At 41.4% G+C, this 16,518-nt stretch overlaps 1 protein-coding gene across 1 annotated transcript; it reads right to left on the bottom strand.

Annotated features, from left to right (window-relative positions):
• Positions 1-904: 904 nt before the first annotated feature.
• On the bottom strand, positions 905-15,943 carry slc18a2 (solute carrier family 18 member 2; the record flags this gene model as incomplete). The annotated part of the gene is made up of 15 exons (XM_080531995.1): positions 905-1,009; positions 3,430-3,563; positions 4,465-4,584; positions 4,694-4,757; positions 5,768-5,819; positions 6,364-6,442; positions 6,966-7,061; positions 7,598-7,658; positions 8,610-8,653; positions 8,876-8,965; positions 9,433-9,525; positions 9,646-9,729; positions 9,871-9,929; positions 13,340-13,691; positions 15,811-15,943. 15 exons carry the CDS (start codon positions 15,941-15,943, stop codon positions 905-907), a joined length of 1,566 nt encoding a protein of 521 aa, XP_080388121.1.
• Positions 15,944-16,518: the final 575 nt, after the last annotated feature.

The raw sequence follows: 16,518 nt of genomic DNA, 5'->3' as shown, positions 1-16,518 counted from the left end.
CCATTTTGATTAATTACTAACTAAAAAATGTCATCATTTTTAAAATACCACCACACAGGCATTAATAAACACCTAATGGATCAGATTATGTCAAAAACTCAATTCTGACCAAAAATTGAGATAGAACCTTATAATTCTAACGTCACGATTGCTCACTGAGAAAATTGGAAAATAATAACCCATGATTGTAGAATCAACGGAAACATTTAAGGCCCATTTCAAGGTAAAAGGCATACCCATGCATAGAGATCTGCCTTGCCTAATACTGTAAACCAATTATCCTTCCAAATATATTCCTCATCATGATACAGCTAAAATTATAATCATTATAATAAATTATAATTATAGTCATAGAATGACAAGCTTGTAAACAGTGCTCTCATTGTGCCTTAATTGAGATCCTGAATCTGATCCAAAGTTAGTTTCCAATCAGAATTGATCTTTGTTTTTCATGTGTTGTTAATACTTAAGATTATCATTTTTAATGGCCAAGAGGTGAATTAAGACAGTTTTGTATTCCCTTCCAAGTCACTGTACAGTACAGAACCTGATCATTTGTAATATCACCCTCAGCTGAGCTATACAGTATATGACTCAACATTCTCTGCTCTCACTGCCCGTGTAAACCCTGTTTTGACACACACACAAATCCCTCTTCCATTGGATAAGGCTGTTGGCTAGCGACATGCTTGTGACCAAAGACACTGAGAACAACTTTGGTTTGCTCCAGTCGTTCAATAACAATGACACAGAACAGTGAAAGCCCAACGCAGGATGTTCTCACGGAAACGGCTTGGCTGTTTTGTTTCGTTGTAGATGTTGTTTTTTTTCTCCTGTTTTTTTTGTAAAACAAAATAGATCCTCTGGAAGGTTAACATACATGGCTGGTGTCAGTCACTAGGCCCTACTCGTCGTCATACTCTGTCTCCATCTCATCGCCTTGGTAGTGCGTGTCCTGTGTCGAGTATGTTCGGGTCTTCATCGAGCAGTTAGAGTCCATCAAGATGGCCTGAGAAGAGGGTAATTAGTTTAGTTTAGTTTTAGTTTATTAGTTTATTATATCGAGGACAATCCAAATACATAGGGTTAGGGTTAGGGTATACAGTATATGTATATAAAATACAGTAAAAAAAGGCAGCGTTAGCCTAGTCGGCTAATTTTCAGCTGAAGTCCCCGGCCAGTTGCAACCTGGCATCCTGAAAAGTAACGTCATTAATGAAAACATTTCAATATTCTAAGAACACGTGGCTGAGACAAGGTACCCCAACATCACACATGACAAAAAACACAAGTACCGGTAAGCAAGCTGAGGTGATTACAAGCGGCTGCAACAAACACTAACAGCGCATAGGGGACAGGGACACATGAAGTCATAGCAAAAACGTAGAAGCACACACACGCCAGAGCATGTTTACAAACCACACCACATACACACTTATGGGAGCAGCGACATTTCAAGCACATAGAAGCCACAGGACAATTACAGGCCACACAACATTAAGCACTTACAAACAGCAATACATTAAACAAACCAAAACATACAAAAAAGGCGTTATGGAGAGGCAGCACAGAGAGGGATTAATGAGGACAAGTATAGTTCTGTGTCAGCCAGGCTTGTCATGTGTTGTGAAGGTGGAGTAAGTATGTATGTCTTTGAGTTGGTTGGGTAGTGAGTTCCAGTTTTCTATTGCTATCACTGAGAAGGATTGTTTACTGAAGGTGCTTTTCCTGAATGCAACTAAGGTCGCCACGAGAGGTGCTTCTGGTGGGTCGTAAGCTGTGGTCACGCGGTTTATGAAAGAGTTAAGCGGGGGAGGAGCTTTGTTGTGCAGAATTTTATGGATGAGACAGACCACTGGCTAGTGGCTTTAGGGAAGTGCTGTGTGCATGGCCCCAGCTTGTCAGACAATATGTGAGGTGCGACATAATTGATGCGTCCATATATAGTCTGGCAGCACTCATGGTCAGTGAGCTTCTGATGTACCTGAAGTTTGCCAGGCCAAACTTCACCCTACCAGACACTTTCTTTTTTTTTTTTTTTTTTTTTTTTTCAGATTTTATCCCTTTTTCACCCAATTTGGTAGCCAATTTAACCCAACTTAGCATCCAATTATCCCCTGCCTATTGCATTGGATCCGCCGCCCGACCCCGTGGCCGGCAGTCCCAGAGGAGGGTGCCAGGCAGACTAGGCTGACTGGCTCCTCGAGCCCAGTACCGTTATTCCGGCACCCCAGGGGGCGGTGTTGCGCGACGGATCCTAGTCCAGAAATACTCCTATACCCCCCCTCGGAAGCGGCCGGCCAATATGCCGCTTCCCGTGTGCCTCGGCCATATCTGGATCTGGCGAGCCGGGATACGAACCCCGGCCCCGGTGGGCAGCATGCACTAGCGGCCAGTGCGTAGACCGCTACACCACCGCGGGGCACCCAGACACTTTCTTGATGTGCTCTTTGAAAGTCAGGTTTGAATCAATGATGATCCCTAAATATTTGAACGTCGGAACTATACTAATGTTTTGCCCTGAAATGGTTTTGTTAACGTTGAGCTGGAGGCAAGAGCTGTTGAGCCATTTGGTGACCTTTGGTAATTATCTATAGTCAGAGTTTCCCCAAACAATAGTGCCCATGCAGAAACAAAAAGACCATCAAGAGTTTGTTATTCAGGATCAAGTTTCCTGAGACAAAATATGATTATTGTACAAATAGCCTACAAAGGGTTATGCTTTTAGTCCTGTAGCTTTGATGATCAAAGACAACAATAGTACCAAGGCACATGCATTAGTCTCTCAAGTGGCTTTATTCTTTCATTATTTTGATAATAAAATACAATCATGAGTCAATATCTAGCTTCAGTTCTTCAAGTGTGCAATTATTCTTAAAGTCATATCAAACAATGCAGATTCTCTCATTGAACCTCAAAATATATTCAACCCAAATGGAAGCAAAGTTGCAGGAGGGGCAGGCAGGCAGACAAACAGACAGATAGACAAACAGACAGACAGACAGACAATCAAAAGCTGAGGTTGAGGATGTATGGGGTGGAGGCTGCAGTGGAGGTGTAGCATGGTTGGCACAGTGATCATGTGCAGCTGAAGGTAGGGGTGAAGGACCTGGTCTGTCTTTAAACTCTGACTCTAGTTCCCTGCCTGAACTATTTTCATTCCACGTGTCCAAGGAATGGCTGTAAAAGATGAGTGGTGGTACTAAAGGCTCATAAGATACACACCGGCTAGACCCCTAAGGTCTAGTGGCACGGAACTTCTAATAGTACCAGAAGCTAGGACTAAGAGATTTGGAGGATCAGCTTTTAGCATACAGTATATGCTCCTAGATTGTGGAACACCCTACCTGAGGGCCTGAGGTTGTCTGTGTGTGTGTTTGTGTGTGTGTGTGTGTGTGTGTGTGTGTGTGTGTGTTCAACATTTCTCACCATTTTCTCTTCTTTTCCGGGCGGACTCCTGAGGAAGAAGCAGAGGGGAGCAAACAGGATATCCACGATGCCGATAATGGTCATGAGCCATGGGAACCCGATGTTCTTTGCTATGGGGCCTCCGATCGCCGGACCTGTAGGAGATAGGCCACATGCCAGTGAGCTCATGGAAGAGTGGAAACTAGAGAACAGTACAGAGCAATTTCAACAGAACAACAAGATATTTCATCAATCAAGGAGGAGATGCAAAACAAAAAGTTTGACACAGTATTCCCCCCTGACCTACCAACAGTGAGGCCAATAATAGTGTGCCATGGCATGCTACGTAGTACGGCGGAAACTTCCGGTGCCTGGTGGTAATAACCGTTGTCTTCTCCCAGCAGAGCGGAGATAACCGGCGGGACGGAGAGAGCGAGCCCACCCACTACTAGCGGAGCGACCAGTCACAGACGGGACACCGACCTGTCCCCCCAAATCTGAGTACTGAGTCCACCCTTTTGCTCTCCCTAAGAGACACCCTAAGTTCTACGTTAGACACCAGGAGGCGAGTTTAAGTTGGACAATCCCTCTGTCTTTAATTGGAACTCCTTTTTTGCAATTAAATACGCCCGGTGGGCTGAATTATAACTCTCACTCTGTGTCGTCTCCTGCCTGGGTGTTGTGTATTTACCCTGTCCTACGTGGTGGTCGCCAGAGTATTTTAGAGCTGGGGTGGTTAGGTAGTCAGAGCTTTCTGTCATTTATTATTTTGGCACTGTTGTTTGTTACACTTAAACTTTCGTAATATGAAGAAAAAAAAGCAGAATTTTTTTTTTTTGAAAGACGCTTTTTGCGTCATTTGCACGACTTGAGAATTGCCGACACACTGACTTCTTCACCAGACCGTGTCACGTACGCATGCCATATCAAATCTTCATACCACAAAACCATAAGAATGAGAATGTGTGACAGAGTAGAGATGTTTCATATTCATGTGGAAGCTCCCAAGCCTAGGGCCTTGGGGGTGTTATGTAAAGGTCTCTGTGTGTCACATACCTAAAGCAAAGCCCATGCAGAAGGCCACATCAGCGATGGCGTACACACTGCCGTAGACAGACACATGCCGCAGGTCTACCAGGTAGCCCATGATAGGCATCATAGAAGAATCCACCATGCCTGTCATACACAACAAAGAACTTGTTGAGTCATCAAATAGGATCTGTTAGAAACAAGAGTGTGTTGATTTCATAACCTGTGACTGTTGGTTCTATATGATCAGACTTACCAATGGCAAAACCAACACCGAAATTTGGAAGTATCAGACCATAGATGTTGGTAGCCAAGGGAACCTAGAGCAGAAAACACAACAGTACAGTGTCCCCCATGAACATAAAACACAACAGTACAGTGTGTAAGACCCCCATGAACATAAAACACAACAGTACAGTGTGTAAGACCCCCATGAACATAAAACACAACAGTACAATGTGTAAGATCCCCATGAACATAAAACACAACAGTACAAGACCCCTCAGACCCCCATGGAATCACATACATTACACATTATACCATCGTATCCACATTCCGATCATGCATCCATGTTTAGAAAAAGAAAGATCATTTAAAAATATCTATTAAATACCTATTATATAAAGTGGTTGAGAAAACATTTAGAGCACAGGTGACAGATAGAATATCATGCTCAGATAGTAAAAGTCATATATATATACCAAGTATAAACACTAATAAAACAAAACAAATAAATAAAAACGGAAGTAATTCTCTGTGCACTGGGAATTTGCTCGTTGCTGGCTACAGTACCTTTGGAATTGACTTCTGAGCGACCTCTCATTCTTTTCGTAGACTCACAATGTGATTTGGAGACTAACGAGATAAGGTACTGAAGGACATTAACACAATGTCTCTAGATGGGTCTCCTGCTACGGAGGGTACTCAGGCCAGACAGACAGGGCCTTGCGTTGGCTAGGGCAGCTGGATGTTTATCTCTCACAGCCTCAAAGACTTTAAGGGATAAGTTATGTTTGTTTCTTCCAAACGTATCCTTCAATTCAAGGAAAATGGCCACTACCGTCTACCTTCTACCTTAAGGATGGTCTGCTATAGTGTTTCCTCTCTCCCCTTCTCTGTATGAAAGCACATTCGTTCACAGCAAAAGTATTGAAGACACAACATACTAGAAAAGGTAAAGCTTCTCAAGAAACTTAATGTAAAACATCTCATACATAATAAATGTAATGGGCTGTGTGGAGACTAAAGTGAATGTGTATAGTATCTGGCACTATCTATTGTTATATTGTATTCTACTCGGCCTAATGATAATGATGTCCACAGTACTCACACACAGGATGCTTATCCCCACGAGGATCATGCCGATGAGAGCACACAGCCATCTGGGGAAGAAGAAGGAGCAGCTCAGAGCCAATCACAACAGTCCCCCAACCCACTGTTTCTCTGTTCTGTCAGATCGCAAAATCTGATTCATTACAATAATAAACTTCATATAAAGCAATAGAGGAAGCAAACTGTCCAGCTGATTGATATCTGTTTTTCTTGAGGCATTTGGGGGATTTGTTTTGATTCAGGGATTTTGTTAGTAATATGTCGAAGAAGGTCTTCTACGAAGAAAGTATTTTACTTATCTGAAAGTCTGCAGACAACATTTGAGTCTCCAAACATTACTATCATTCCGTGTTATGTAAAAGCTGAGAATGAACTAATCATGTATGTGTGACCAGGCTTGAGCATGATCAGCCAACAGTAAACAAATGTGTTTGCAAACACTCATATGCACACACTGTAACAGCAAACATCAAAATGTGGCAGTAAAAAAAAAATCTCATTTGGAGCTGCTCAATAGCACAGGAAACAGATATCAATGCGAGAGAAACAGATAAGAAGACAGAAAAAAGGAGGTGTAGTCATTTCCCTCCCTACCTCCCAATTTTGTGCGCAAGAACGCCAAAGATGTTGGTTCCAATAAGGTAAGAGATACTGGCTGGCACAAAGGCGACACCTGGGAGAGAGACAGAGAGGATTGTGGGTATGAGAGGGGGTCCAGATAAGAAGGCCCATTATCAGTCTCTATCGGGGGGCTGCAGCACATCTCCCAGACACTGTAATGAAGACTCGCGCTCTCCACCCTCCAGCAAATGACACCCTAATATCCTGCCTTGTCCTCCACCACCACCCTCAATCTCTCTGCTTCCTCGCACTCATCAACACACATTGCTTTTTATCTGTTCTAGACCTCATAGACAATGCCGACAAAAAAAAGAACGAACTAATAATGCCGGCAAAAGAAAAAGGTATGATTCAGTTTTGATACAGAAGGACACTGAATGATCTGGAGAACTGCTTTAGGAGTTTTGATCATTCCCAATTATCTTGGTATACATATGAAATCCCTATCAAGACATCACAGCCTCTAGCCTCTATTTTCAAAAACCTCTAGGTTGAAAGAGTTGGGGGTATCTAGGCAGCAAAATGGTATCATGTCGAGACAATACAGACAAAAAAGAAAAGAGATGTCTTAATACCTAGCTGCCATTTGCTTGGACACATGGTTTCCATCATCCAGATGGGCAAGGCGGGCTCTAGCATGGCGATGGCCATGTTTGCAAAACAAATGGAACCTGGGAAGGAAAATATGATTGAGGATAAGTGGGCTGAGGAGCCTGGGTGTATTATTGTCCATATTCACACATTCTCTGTGCCTCCATCAGCCGCTCCCTCCCCTGTTCCCTCAGACCAAGTGTTAGGCCACCCTGGGCCATTGGCCTGGTCATTTAAGTGGTGAGGAGGCTCACCGACACATTGATGTTTTTTCCCCCCAACACTTCAGCATCTCACATATTCAAACAAACCCCCCCACATACACACACACACATTTATTCTGATGCACAGATGAGCCCTTTTAACATGCACACCCACTCACTCACTCACAAGACTCCCGAGCAATAATACACTTCTTAACACAGAAATCAATTGGAGGGGGGCTCAACATTTGCCTTCTATCTATCCTTCCACCACCTCTTTGCTTAGTGTGAATTACTGTCAAATGGATACCACAGATATTACTTTGGTGCTAGGTAAAAGTTGTATTCTTGTCTATTTTAGAACATTAATTATTATATATATTATATATATACACATCATTTTGTTTTCTTACCTGCAGCGATAAGAATGTATGGATCTTGCATCAGGGACAATATTGAGTTCCCTTTCTGGCTCTATATGGAGAGAGAATAACAGGAAATGAATAGCTGAAATGATAGCCATCTGTTTAGAACTTAAATGAACGCTGTTAGAATTGATCAAATGCAAGTTCCATTTGCAAAAATCCCCTAGTGGGAGCCTTTTTTGGACTTCAGTGTTCAAAGACTCAAACACATCTCTCCTAATTACTACAGTGATGCTTGTGCTCCCCACCCCCCTATTCCACAGTCACGTGTGCTTCTCAAGTTATGCTGAGAAAGATACCAATGGATGGACCACTCTCTCTCTGCTCTTAGAGTACATGGTCTTAATGAATGGGGAATGGCCACATTAGCGAGTTCACTAATGACTACCAAAGCACTGACAATAACCCCTTGTCAGCCGCACTAACACTGTCTTTAAGCTGAACGACTGTGTTCCTGTTTGTAAACCTCAGCCACGAACAGAGATGTAGCAACAGCAAGAATTGTGTTAGGCTTATAGCCGGTTCCATTTTTTGGAATTAATCTTCAAAAACAATATTAATATCCACTGAACATAAAACATCCATCCCAACAAACGTCATTGGTCTGCCAATCACACCCACCATCTTGTCATCTGATGCCCTGATTGGGTCTGTCTCGCTGCCTCCTTGGTATCCATGGTGACTGATACCCATCAGCCCCATAGATCAAAGTATGGGATCTGTCTGTTAGGCACATGTCACATCTGAGTGAGCTAGGCACCCATCATTACAGAGAACCCGGCCCAGAGACTTCCTTCATAAGTCACTGTCATTCAGCTCTTCAATCATGGACAAGTGTGCCATTTTGATGATATGACATAGTAACATAGGAATCTCTGAGAATACTGTGCCGCTGCATGAATTCATTACACATGCATAGAAATACACTATTGTGTTCTATCACATTCTACAGACAGTCCTCCACAACTAACCAAACCATAAGGACGCTCGCTTCACTCACCTCTGCTATCACCTTGGAGGGCTGGAGAATAAAGAGTTGGAGTGCTGTTGGAACACACAAGAGGCTGTTACGCAAACATACTGTTATTACTGTACCATACAGATGTCTCCTGTTTTGGAGATGAGAGAGAGAGCTTAATATTTTAATTTTTACCAGGTAAAGGTGACTAAAAATGTATTTGCAGCAATAATAATAATAATAATTATAATTATAATAATAGTAACAACAACAACAATCACAATCATAATAATAATAGAGAGAGCTACCTCCATCCAGCACAGCCAGAACAGCAAGGATGAGAAAAGGTGCAGTCTTCCCCACAAACTCATACATCACACTGCCGAATGGTGGACCCACTGTGCGGAGGAGAGACAGGGTGGTCAACAGTTTGAAGGGTGAGGTTTCCTCTGAAGCCCTTTTAGGTTTCTACACTTCTTTTTATAACCATAATATTATGTGCAAATAAATAACACATGTAAGAATACAAATAAGAATACATTTCAGCCATGTCTTCTTGGTGTGTTGTTGTAAGGCCTCTTAAGAGCTCAAATGACAATATCAAAACACATTATCTTCCTCACACTTTGAAGAGATCAAACTAGACCTCTATAAACTTTATAAGCAACATGCCTTTGATTTGGTAGGTAGGAGTAGGGGAGTGTATCACAAAATTATTTAAACTATGCCTTTGTACTTTGTACTTTGTACTCTGACAATTACATTTATTCTGATCTATGAACTTTTGGACAGAGCCCTTGCTACATACTTTACAACTTAGTTAGGAAGGTTGACATGTAAACAGGGTAGGATCAGGTATACACACCCAGCACTCCCAAGGCGAGACCCCCCAGGGCTATTCCAATGGCATTCCCTCTCTCCTCGTCATCGGGGTACACACTGGCAAGCATACCCATCCCTGGAAGAGTCCATTAGTTAGTTAGGTCTCGATCACTTAACTGTAAAAAGGGAGCAAATTTTATGACAGCTTTTTGAGTGCGGACCACATTGTCTTGGGGGATCATTCCAGAGATCTTACCAGCCACAGAGGAGCAAGAGGATCCCACGCCTTGTAGGGATCTGGCCAGAAACAGCAGAGTGTAGCTCGATGAGAAGGCGAACACTTGACAACAACAACAACAACAATATTCAGAAAAAAAGACAAAAGAAATAGCCATCATGAAAATATATCATTAGGATAGCTACTGTACACAATTATGTGTTGGTATTGTTTTTCTATTGTTGTTATTATTGTTCTACTTACTGATAGTTGACAGGAACATGATACAGAACCCAGCGAACATGGGGATCTGATATCCTATTCTGTAAGGACAAAGACATATTTTCACAATGCAATACAATATATATATATAATTATAGTTAAAAGGAAAGGGAAGCAAATAGAATAAGAAAATATATGTAAACGCACTGCATAAAACCTTCCTATCCGTTGTTTTCAATGAACAAGACCATAGTACTGCAATTTCAACATTTAGTTTTACGCATATTGAGTAAAATATTGTGGGCGAGGGGGCACGCACACATGCGATGACATTTTTACCAAGTCACTGACACTGAAGTCACTGAGGCTGTGGGGATGCTAAAATTGTCCCCATATGATAAAATCCACCATCCCCCCTGATTTTCTTTTACAACTTGAGTACTGATTGTAACCAAAATCCAGAATGGGATGACAATAAGGTGGTCTCTTGTTAAATCAGATAAAGATGTGAAAGAGGTTTTCCTATTTGCAACCAAGATTCCCTCTGAGATTAGAGCATCAATTAGTATACACCTGGGCCTTGTTTCCTTATTAGACAACCCAGTTGCAGCAAACATTTGCAAGCTAATGGCTTAACATTATATCTGCTACTAAGGTCATGTTCTCACATGAAAATCCGAATCATGAGCCGGAGCAAGTGGATGAGATTGCAACATTGTTGCATAAATTATTTCTCTAAATTGCCCGTTCGTCCCGCTCTTATCCGGATCAACACGCATGCGCTGTTGTTTTCCTATGGACAGCCTCGAGCAGCGTTCTCACCAAAAGCGAAGCGAAGCAAAGTGATGGATGCGTCCTTTCTAACCGGAGCGAAACCACCCTTTTCAAGCAGAGCATCCGTCGGTTGTTTGCTCCGGGAGTGACTTCGAATGCGCGGACGCAGAGCAAAGCAAATTTTATCCTAAACTCCGATTCCAAGTGAAGCAAATATTCTAGTGAGAACACACCCTTAGTCTGCCTTTCATCATAGTTGGAGAAAATCCTCTGTCCAATCCTCTAATGAATAGAAATTACTGTTCAAGATAATTATGATAATGATCGACATTTTCCATCTATATTGTCTCAGTCATTGGAAATAAAAACAATACTTCTGTTTTTTTGCTCATGCAATTTCAATTCACTTAAAGGTCCAGTATGTAACATTCTTTCAAAGGTCCAGTATGTAACATGCTTTCTAAAAGTTTGTCATGTTTACGTAATTGGAAACTATCAGGGAATGAGATCCCTTGAAAGAAATATTTCATTTGCAAACACTGTTTTGGTCCAGAAAAAGCACTTTCTAAAACACTCGGTTGACATGTTATGTCATGTTATGTGTTATGTGTCAGTGTTAACTAATGTACTGAGTTGTTAAGCTGTGTCAGTGTTTACAAGGCTAGCCACACAGGTGTTAGCTTGTTAGCTAGCTTTGTTAGAAGATTGTTGGTGTGTTTGTTTTTGTTAGCTGACTTAGTGGTTTTGTTTGGTGTGTGTGTGTGTGTGTGTGTGTGTGTGTGTGTGTGTGTGTGTGTGTGTGTGTGTGTGTGTGTGTGTGTGTGTGTGTGTGCGTGCGTGCGTGCGTGCGTGCGTGCGTGTGTGTGTGTGTGTGTCAGTGTTTACTACTTCTATTTTACCAACATAGTAGTATTTTGTAAAAATGGTGTGTTGATAACAGTGGGCAATCATTTTAAATGTATTGTCTTCTTTTTTTAAATTACAGCTTTGATGCCCAGATGGGATGAGAAGGAACTACACCCACTAGATGCTTTATGGACTATAATGATAAATGGGATGTAATAAAAAAGAATAACAATTGGCACACATGGCAATAAAAAAATCCTGAATCTTGAACTATTATTATTATTATTATTATTTAGCCATTTAAACATGTCAGCCCTGCAAGTTTGTTTCCTGAGGGTTAGCTGACAACCCCACTGATGTCTACAGCTCCGCATTAGACAAAGTAATAGCTGATATGTAGGTCTCTTTGTTCTCAGTACCTGACATGCACGACTTGCCTTGTGTTGTCCCTTCTCAGATGGAAGAAGACTAAGGGGAAATAATAGGATTCCGTTGTTTGCCTCAATTACAGCTGAGACAATACATACTGGCTTTGATTTGTTTGTTGATACTAAGCATGGCTAGAGTGCCTTTCTGTAGTCCTTTGATGATAATTCCATCAGAAGATGCTTCACAGTGATTTATTTGGGATACTTTGGTCAGTTTGGAATAGTTATCCTCACATACTGTACATACACATGTTCTGTCTATCCACAAAACAACTTATATTCATAAAAACACATAACTGTGCCATTTAGGGCATACAAATAAAACAAAAAATATTAAATATAATAACTGTCCCTGCTTACAGTATATGTAAGGCTATTAATATTGTATTGTGATAATACAAACAGGAATCCATACAGCAAACATGCATACAATATAATCAAGCTACAGGGGGGGAAACCAGTCTTTGTGAGACACTAAACATTTCTCCCCCACCATTGTTTCCCCAATGTAAAGGGAGGGCTGGATTCCCCCATACCCTTCATCCCTCTTCATCTTCCTCCCTGTACAATACCACACCCCTTGTTAATGATTGGTTTGACCTTACCTAAGGGCGGATTTGTAATCTAAGTGTATAAAAAGAGATGTGACCGCAGGTAACTTGACTTTTCTGAGGACCTTTGACTGTCAGGTTTGTCTTGACATGCTGTAAACTGTCCTCCTTTTGCAAAAGTAAATTAAATACCTTTTCCTATGCAATTTGAAACGAAGCAGGCTGCCTTTTTGATTCTATATTTAGCTATTTCTACGACAGGCCTCAAAATGGCATTATATACTGAACAAATGTTGTTATCGTACAGCATTTGATTTTTCCTCCCTGTCACTTCAAACAACAGTCTATTGCTGTTCTCCCTCTCCAATTTACTGTGATTTGCCTCAGATAAGAACATAAATGTTGTTCAATAATGACCTTTGACTAAGTACCCAGAATGCAAGGGAGGCTGAGTCACCATTTTAGCTCCAGGCTTCAGTAGCAGGAAGCCATTGTGACCCGAGAGGCACTCGTCCCAGTGTGGCTACGTGCTGAACTCTGAAGACACATTGGCTCTGTCTGCTGTCATCTCACTTCACTGTCATTCACATTGACACTAAAATATGATCTGTGTGTCATATTCATCAGCCAAAAAACATAATCCTTGTAGAAAATGGTAGGCCAAGGCCACATTTCATAATCATAACACGCTATGGACAGCAGTCAGCGAGTGCTATAATTATTTTAAAAACTGTACATGGATAGAAGAAGCCGCACAGAACCAAGGTAAACACATAGTCTATGAACAAATAGACTAAATGTCAGTGTATAAAAAGCTACAGTATAGGACCACAAACCACACACCGGTGTGGAGATGGGACACATGACAGCCCAAACCCCAAACCTGCTGGTTAGAGAGTGTCAGTCACCCACCTGTTGGTGAGTGGTCCGATGAAGGGGTTGACGATCAGCTGTACGGTGGCCTTGGAGGCGAAGAGCAGTCCCACTCTCACGTTCTCATTCAGCAGCTGGTCGTCTGCTTTGGGACAGTTGAGGTCTGAGGTGTTCTGGGTGACGAGGGCCGAGGTGGGGGCTGGGGTGGTCTGAGCTAAGGGTCTAAGTGAGGAGTCCTCTGGGCCTCCGCTGGTTACCTTGACAGAGTTGTCGTAGAGGGACACTATGGTCTGGAAGGTCCCAGAAGGGCTGTCTGGTGAGGTTGTGTGGTTCTTGGCGGCGTTGGCTGCTGCACTGTCAATTGTGTTTAGGTAGCTGGGAATGATGGGAACTGCCATGGAGATAGAAGATGTGGAGAACATTTTCAATCAGCTACCTTCCTGTACACAGACCTCCAGAGATATTGCTGTAGCATATTGAATTGATTAATTCCTTTTTTACTTATTGAGGCTGACAAGTGTAGTAGCCTATTTTAACAAAAATAATTGGCCTCACGAGGATGGTTGCTACAATGGTTCTATGATGGTCACTATAGGTGACAGGGGCTGGAGGAAGGGGTAACGGGTCAGGAAACATGAAGTCTCAGAAAAAAAAAATATATATTATGAAAGTTTAAGTGTTGAAGAGCCCACTCAATATAACAAACAACAATTTTAGGATCACTAAATACTTAGAATTTGTTAGCGAACTCAGCTTGTTTTTGATTCACTGTATCATGTGCCATCCTGATCTGTACTCAATTAGTGTTGGTGTCTTGTAAACAAACTTAAGTTTTAGGACTGTTCAAAAAGCAAGGACTGTGTGATCATCTAATGTGTAGCTATGTGTTTTTAGCATGTTCATGTTCTATCAGCATGTTGTGATGTGCTAAACATGCAATGTTAGATATGTTCACAGCGATGTTCTCTGTTGTAGGCTGCTAGCTAGCAAGTGCCATGGAGCACAGTGCGTTTTGATTCAGAGCGATTTTCTCTGCTATTTGGTTTGAGGTGTATCAACATTCAAATAAACATTCTTCTTCAACTATTTTCAGATTTCAATGTATGACACATAATTTGAAAGCACTTTCATAATCTGTAAAAAATAAAATAAAAAAAAGACTTGGGGAACAAAACACCAGCTCCTAGTTGTGTATCTAGATTTGCCTCCAATGATTTAGGGCTCACTGACTGGCACTTATCCACACATCAGTGGACACAGATTCACGTCTGTATCTAGGTCCCAGTTGACAATGTATGGGAGACAAGCGGCAGGGGTCTGGCCTGAGCATAGATTACTTTTTTTGTGATAACTGATGGATAGATGATTTGCTTACTTAGACAAATGTATTTGTAAGTCACTTTGGATAAAGGCGTCTGCTAAATGGCAAAAAAAAAAGTCAATGTAAATGCACCCAGGAACAGCCTACTGTATCAGGGTCATGTAGAATCTGGTATCGCTATCAGATGTATTGGTAGTGACAGCGATGATGCTTTCAAGGTAATCGCAAGAAACTCAGAACCTTTGCACGAAAATATAGGGACCAGATTTATATTTCTTATCCAGAAACAGTCAAACAAATCCACTGGCTCTCAATAGAAGTCTTCAGTTGGTCAGAATTCAGCTTCAAATCCATTGGTCAAAATGTTTTATTATTAGTCAGTTACGAAAATATACTTCCCCTTTAACTCTATGTGACAGGGAGTTGGAAACACATACAGTGATGGGTTGCACATCTTGTGGCGGTACATCAATGATAACAGGCACTGCAAATACCTCCTACTTGTTAATGTAGGCTAATGAAACCCAATTAGCATAATCAAGAGGGTCATGAGGATTTCTGTAGAAATAAATGTGTTGCATAATGGAAGAAATATTTAAAGGCACAACATTATAAGCAACATTTACTTTTCATCATCTCTTTATGTTGAACGATATAGCCACATATTTCCCACTGAGATATCTGTCTGATGTGTAAATATATGTCTCATATTAATTAAATGAATGATCCAGCCTAATGCAAGAGTAAGCAAACAATTAAGACAAGCAAAAGACTAGCCTATGAGCAGTGTACATCAGAAGGTTTAAGTAGTTTTTTTTGGGGGGGGGAGAGCAATAAGGTCTCAGCAGTAAGGAAGTTGAAATGAATTATCTCTGTTTCCTACCAAAAAGATAAACAATTGAATTGTACAGAAAACAGAGTCTTAAAGAGACTACTGATTAAAATAATGAAAAAGAATGAAATATTTGCAATATGAGTACTATAGTACAATGAACATTCAGATACCTCTCCAAACTCTTGATTTATTTCCAAGAACAGCCGTGATTATTTATAAGGGCATAAATGTGCGACAAGTGAATAATGCAGGTCAGATGTGAAACAAGCGGTTGACACAATAGGTTGAACACAAGGCACGAGTATACTGGGGACCGCACCGCACATGTAACAGGTGTGAAATGATTGTACGTACCAACCACCGTTAGAAGCATATTATCCAACAGCAGGGCGATGAAAACGATAATTAGGATCAACTTCCTCGACTGTCTCTCCTCTCGGAGCCATGTCAATAAGTTAAATTCTCTGACAGTGTCTAGTCTTCCCATCATCAAAATGCACAAGGAGCACGCGCTCTATGGTGGGAAAAAAATGAGTAAAAACAAACGTTAAAGACCTGATGTGACCTGTTGAAGACCAGAGAGTGACAGGTCAGACTCAGAGACCTCAGATATAAAGTAGGTTGCTAAGGCTACTTATTAATATGCACGTTTCAGCTTTTCAACTAATATAGCCTGTACAGTCTAGACATTTTCTACAGTTCAATTATGAGGACTCTATTCGGAGTCAAAAATTGTAAATTATTAGCTGCCATCAAAATACAATGAAGTAAAAATGATGAGAGCTTGACCTGAGGTTTGCAAATAAACGAAATAACAGATTGTATGAAATCTTACCTTAGATGCACAGAAGCTAAATCCTTTTTGCGGTCGCAACCGTGGTGAAAGGACCGCTAGACGCTGATGGGCATTTGGGTTACTTGAACGCTCGGTGACGTCATTCAACCTTTATCAGGAACATCCTCAGCGACACATCGCGTAGTGACGGAGGCGCACAAATAACAGGTCGCAATATTGACATTGACAATACAGTGAGTGCACTCTTACAGCTACAATCATATATA

The sequence above is a fragment of the Nansenia antarctica genome (genome assembly GCF_963989245.1).
Source record: "Nansenia antarctica genome assembly, chromosome: 1".
Classification (NCBI taxonomy): Eukaryota; Metazoa; Chordata; class Actinopteri; order Argentiniformes; family Microstomatidae; genus Nansenia; species Nansenia antarctica.
Note: the sequence above shows the minus strand (reverse complement) of the source record. Positions and strands in the feature narration are given on the sequence as shown.